The sequence below is a fragment of the Apus apus genome, chromosome 4 (assembly GCF_020740795.1).
Source record: "Apus apus isolate bApuApu2 chromosome 4, bApuApu2.pri.cur, whole genome shotgun sequence".
NCBI classification, from domain to species: Eukaryota; Metazoa; Chordata; class Aves; order Apodiformes; family Apodidae; genus Apus; species Apus apus.
In genome coordinates this window covers 10,292,735-10,298,908 of record NC_067285.1, presented here as the reverse complement: position 1 = coordinate 10,298,908, position 6,174 = coordinate 10,292,735, and the positions used below count along the sequence as shown (strand labels likewise).

The following is a 6,174-nucleotide window of genomic DNA, read 5'->3' as shown; positions in this document are numbered from 1 at the left end:
CCTGAAAATAAGGAAGAAGAGTCTGTGAGCGAGAGGATCAGGGCTGGAGTCTGTGCACTGGACAGGTGAGTGATCTGTACATGCTGAGAGCTGACAGCTCTGGGGGATGGGTGGGCTACCAGGTACACCACTACTGCTCTTCTGCTATTAAAAAGGTCCCACATTGCTATTGCAGACACACAAGTGGGTGATGCCAGCCCCTGTGCTCCTTGGGGAGCACCTGAGGATGCTCCCCAGGGCTGGGGCACCCCATGGGGCAGGGTGTGGGGGCAGCTGTTCCCCTGAGCCTGCTGCCCACCTCCTTTCCTCCTGCCCATGGAGTTGGGGAGGGCCAGCGGGGAGCACAGGGGCAGAAACAAGGGGGTGGCAGGAGAGAAGTCTGCTGGGTCTAGTGCTCTGGGATGGGAGCCCTTGTGGGTGCTGCGACACGGAGGGGGGGACCCGTGGAGCTGGGGCTGAGCTATCCCACACCTGGTAGCTCTGCCCCCTCCTTCCCTGGATGGGGGCTCCTCCCATCCTCCCGGGGCCCCTCGGCAGGAGCGTTTCCCTGCCTGCGCAGAGGGGAGCTCGGGCTCCTCCCGCCCCCCCCCCCCCCCCGTGCGGCGGGCAGGGTGGGGGGCTCGGCGCGGCGGGTGCAGTGCGGCGCCGCGGCCACCAGGTGCCGCTGCCCCCCCGCGCTGCCCGGGGCCCCTCGGAGCGGGCGGCGCCCCGCGCGGGCCCCGCTGCCAGCGGCCGGGCCGTGCCCCGTGGGGCCGGGACGCGGAACCCAGCCCAGCCCCGCCGGGCGGCCGCCACCCCAGCCCCGCCGCAAGCGCTGCCCTCGGGGTTCCCAGCCAGCACCCAGCTCCCGGAGCGGAGCCGCAGCGGCGCGGCGGAGCCTGTCGCTGCTCCCGCTCCCACTCCCACGCGGGACGGAGCCGCTGCTTCCACCTCCCACGGCCCCGGGATGGCGGCGGCCGGAGCAGCCGCGCCGCGGGAGCTGCCCGGGGTGCCCCGGGCTGTGCGGCGCCGGGACGGCCGGGCACGGCACGGCACGACCTTTCCAACGCCCACCCCCCCAAACACGCACTCCGGCCCCGCTGCCCCCGCTCCCCCCTGCGCGTCTCGCCCCGCGGGCGCGACCCGCCGCGCTCCGCTCCTGCTGCCGGGCGGGACGAAGCCGGGCGAGAGCGCGGGGCTGTGTGCGGGCTGAGGTGCCGCGGGTGCAACACACAGGCGGGGCTGAGCTGGCGGGCGTAAGCACTAAGCGAGGTGAGTGTGCGGGGGGCCGAGGGGCGGGGGGTGTGCGGGGTGTGTCCGCCTGTCTGTGCGCCCGTGTGTGTGTGTGTGTGTGCGTGTGTGTGTGTGCGCGCACCGGGGGCAGCTCCCCACGTGGGGCTGACGCGGCAGCCCCGGCCTGATCCGGGGCTATAAAGCGGCTCGGCGGCGAGCGAAGCAGAGCAGCCGCCGCCGGCTGCAGCCCCGGTCCCCGCTCCGCGCCCCGCTCAGCATGAGCCGCGGGCGCTCGCAGCCCCCCGGCCGCCACCGCCCCGCCCCTGCCCCGCCAGCCGCGCGTTAGGACTGCGGAGCCCCGCGGAGCCGGGCGCAGAAGCGGGGCGCGGCGCGGGTGGGGCAGGGGGCGAAGGGCGGGGGTGTCCACGCAGCCGGGGTTGATGTTTAACCTGGAGCGCCCGTTCACGGAGAGGGGCCACTTCCTCTCCTCCATGGAGTACCAGCGGCAGCTGGAGGAGGAGGAGGGCTACCCGCCTCCCGGCACCAACGGGACCTTCAACGACAGTGGGACCGGGACGGGCTGGGGCACACCGTACCCCCTGCACACCACCGTAGCCCTCATCAGCCTGGCGGGCTTGCTCATGCTCTTCACCGTCTTCGGCAATGTCCTGGTCATCATTGCTGTCTTCACCAGCCGTGCGCTCAAGGCCCCCCAGAACCTCTTCCTGGTCTCCTTAGCCTCCGCTGACATCCTGGTAGCCACACTGGTCATCCCCTTCTCCCTGGCAAATGAGGTGATGGGATACTGGTACTTCGGCAAAGTCTGGTGTGAGATCTACCTGGCCTTGGATGTGCTGTTCTGCACCTCCTCCATTGTGCACTTGTGTGCCATCAGCCTGGACCGTTACTGGTCCATCACACAAGCCATCGAGTACAACCTCAAGCGTACCCCGCGCCGCATCAAGTGCATCATCTTCATTGTCTGGGTCATCTCGGCCGTCATCTCCTTCCCACCACTCATCTCCATCGAGAAGAAGAGCGGGCAGCAAGCTGACCAAGGGGTGGCCGGGTGCAAGATCAACGATGAGAAGTGGTACATCATCTCTTCTAGTATTGGCTCCTTCTTTGCCCCTTGCCTCATCATGATCCTGGTCTACATGCGCATCTACCAGATAGCCAAGCGGCGAACCCGAGTACCGCCGAACAAGCGGGCAGAGCGCCCCGAGAAGAGGCAGAACGGCTTGACTGACAAAGAGGACCTGCCAGCCACAGCTCAGCTCAATGGGGAGAAGGCAGCAGGGGGTGGTGGTGGGCAGGAGGGAGAGGTCAGTGGCATCGACATGGAGGAGACCTCTTCCTCCGAGCAGCAGGAGAACAACCAGTGTAAGAAGTCAGAGAAAACATCAAGGGGAAAGACCAAGACTAAACTGAGCCAGATTAAGCCTGGGGACAGTTTGCCCAGGAAGGCGGAGGAGGAGAGGACCACCAAAGGGTCCCGGTGGAGGGGCAGGCAGAACAGGGAAAAGCGCTTCACCTTTGTGCTGGCAGTGGTGATCGGGGTCTTTGTCATCTGCTGGTTCCCCTTCTTCTTCACCTACACGCTGACAGCCGTCTGCGAGAGCTGCTCCGTGCCCGACACTCTCTTCAAGTTCTTCTTCTGGTTCGGTTACTGCAACAGCTCCTTGAACCCTGTCATCTATACAATTTTCAACCATGACTTCAGAAGGGCCTTCAAAAGAATCCTCTGCAGGATAGAGAGGAAAAGAGTTGTCTGAAGGACCCTTTGCTGTGGGCAGGACCGATTCAAGACTTTGTAACAGAGTAAGGGATGGCCCACTTGGGCTGTGCTTGCATGGGATGGTTTCCTTCAGCTCGCGAGCAGGAAGCCTTTAAAACCCAAGGTGAGCCTGTGAAAACTCCGGGCAGCAGCAGCAAGGAGCAGCAGGCAAGTGGAAGCCTGAGCCGTGGCATTCGGCTTTCTAGGGGAGGATGTTTTTTGACTTGCTGTGTTTGTTTTGTTAGTTCTTTTTTAATTTTGCCAGAATCTCTCAGTTAATGTTTTCACGACTGCTCAGTTTGATTCTTTAAAGATAGGAAACGTGCAGCTCCGTGAGGCGAACAACAAAGGGAATATGCCACCCCAGAGGTGCTGGCTTTTTTTATTTTGCTGTATCTTTTTTTTCCCCCTTGTATATGTAATTAATTTTAACCCCTTTGTAAAATACAGTGTTGTATCCTTGAATCTGAATGTCTTAAATTTTTGTAAGGCAAGCAGCTTTGAAACTGTGAATGCTTTAATTATCTTTGACACCTTTTAAAAGTCCTTCCCTTCCCACCCCTGAAGCCCCCTCACTCAAAACCACTGAACAACTAGACCCGTTTCCCCTACCTGATAATTTGATGATAATACCAAAACTTCCAATATCCTGTCATTTTTATTTTTATTTTTTTTTTGGCTATAAAGCTTAGGATCACAGAGCTCACCAGACTGGCTGTTTTTGTCGTTATTTTTTATATTGTACCCAATTCTGTTTAATTTCTGTGTTGCCTGTGATACAATACAGCTGAGGTGGTACCTGCCCTCTCACTATTTATTAAAGCAGACTCTGAGGGAGCAGTGGCTTTGCTGTGCAGGAAGGAACATCCCGGGCAATGGAGGGACTGGTGATTTCTTGTGCAACGTGAGACTTGGGACCTGGCCAAGCTCCCCAGGAATTAATCTTACTGGATATTATACCACACTGCAGCACCAAAATGTGTTTGATGCTAACTTGCTTCCCCCACCTCCAACTGTAAATAGATGACATTTCAAAGCAAATAGCAGGGCTGCATATATCCTGTTATCTCATTTGTATTGATTTGTGATGATTAAACTCCTGTGGGATTTCCGCAGAAGAGGAGAGGTTTTGTGCACAGGGGCTGTTCCATCTTTCTGAAATAAGGGAGCAGAGTTCCGTTTTTAATCTGCCGGTCTCATCATACTTAGGAAATATAAAAACATCCCTCTCTCAGTCTTATACAGGGCAAAACTCCAAAATGGGAAACTTAACTGACAGTTTCTCCAGTATTTTATAGTGTAATTAAGCTGCTTTTTAAAAAAAGAAAAAAAAAAAGAAATGTGTAAATACTGTGATATTGGTGCAGAAGAGAGAGTTAATGTTGCTTTTACACTCCTTTCTTGAAATGTCTTTCAGCTCTTTCTGCTAAAAAAAAAGTAAATACAAAAATGGACAGAACAAATCTAACATCCTTGTGCCATGAAGAAATTTCTGGAGAACATTAAAAGGAAAACCTTTTGATTCATCACAATAAATGAGTCTTCAAGCTTTTTAATGTTGTGAAAAAAGCTTTATCAAATGCTGTCAGGTCATAGAAATAGTTTGGAGAAAGCAAAGTTTGGGTAAGTCTCATGTATAAGATGAATTTGCCTTCTCTGGAGTCATATGATGCACAGGGAGAGACTTTAAAAAAATAACTTTTTACTTTTGGGAAGTGTTTCGTTGATTTTGCTCTCTCTTTTGACTTTGTAATTAACTCCAAGGGTCCCCAGATGCATCTTGGGACCTGGAGAGCATTGTTTACATTCACTTGCATTTTCAGAATTGAATCCTCATGAGGTGAGGAAAGCAAATAAACTGTGCTTTACTGTAAAAAAAAAAAAAAAATCAACAAAAACCACGAGCAGAAGTTGCTATAATGGATGATTATTTTTATTAAATAAATGAGCGTTTACAGTTCAAGTGTGAAAACCCTCTGGATAATCTGTTAGCTGCTTTATTTTGTTTTCTTTTCCAGCTGTTCATCTTCTGGCAGCTTTGGTCTTGACGTTTTTTAAAGAACACACTGAGAAAAGCACTTGTGTTTTCTGAAGGGCTTTGTTATCCCAGGTAGGGAACAATGGCTCAGTTCACTGTGCAGTGACATAAAAACAAATGAGTCCTTGATATTTCTTGTTTGTTCCCCCCCCACCCCCCTTCATGCCACAGTAAGAGCATTCATGGTTTGTGTGTTTCTTAAATAAGTGAGCTTAGGGTTCCAGGGTGTGATTTGCTTCCTGGAGCACTGCAGGGGCTGCCTGGCTGCTGCAGCATTTACAGCTGTTGGGTTGAGAAGGTTTTTAATAATTAGGTTGCAGATGGGATTAGAAACGATGAGGCAGGAAGGCAATATTTCTTGATAGATGCAGGACTGTCCATCTGAGTGGGGTTTTGTTTTCAGCCCCTGAGGACCAGCCAGACAGGTTTGCTTGCCCTTACCAGTGCTGCTGAGGCCCTCCCTGCAGGAGAGTGAAGGAGGGGATCATTCTCCCACCAAACACAGCGTTGCTGCTTTGTAGCTACCTGCCTCCCCAAAGCTGCTGGGTTCAGTTCACCATCAGCTTCAGCTGGGTTTCTGCCTTGCCACAAGTACCAGGTAGCTCCAAAGAGGGTGGGGGGACACAAACACAAGGAACAGATCCTTTAGCATGTGCTCTGTTTTGCCCAAGAGCACACATAACTGTTTGGGAGCTCTGGCACCTGGTCTTCCCAGTGTTGGGGTGCCTGGAGCCACCCTCCTTCCCTGCTCAGCTTCTTGTTTGGTGAGAAAATGAGTGACCAGAGCCCAGTGCTGGAGCTACTGGTCTCATACTCCTGCTCTGCCAACCCCACCAAGGTCACGGTTGGAGGTGCTCAGCTGGGACGTGGACCAGGGCTGACAAGCAGCATTGCTGCTGGACATAGGGCACCTGCTGATGTCTCAGATGTGAACCTCTTGGTTACCAGGTGGTGACCTTTGCAAGCCACCAGGAGGGCTTGATCCTGGCAGTGTCCTGATGTCTGTTCTCTGGTCTCAGCTGGCCCTGTTGGCCTTAGAGGGTTTTATAAATCAGACCCTGTGGGAGGCTTAGGAGCCATTGCCTGGGGCAGGAGGTAAATCCAGCAACCATGAGTTATGCTTGCCCTGTCCCTCTGGCTATCTGAT

General features: G+C 54.7%; 1 protein-coding gene across 1 annotated transcript; it reads left to right on the top strand.

Moving 5' to 3' along the window:
• Nucleotides 1-1,505: 1,505 nt before the first annotated feature.
• Nucleotides 1,506-4,973, top strand: ADRA2A (adrenoceptor alpha 2A). The gene has a single exon (XM_051619804.1). It carries the CDS (start codon nt 1,653-1,655, stop codon nt 2,985-2,987), a length of 1,335 nt encoding a protein of 444 aa, XP_051475764.1. The 5' UTR covers nt 1,506-1,652; the 3' UTR covers nt 2,988-4,973.
• Nucleotides 4,974-6,174: the final 1,201 nt, after the last annotated feature.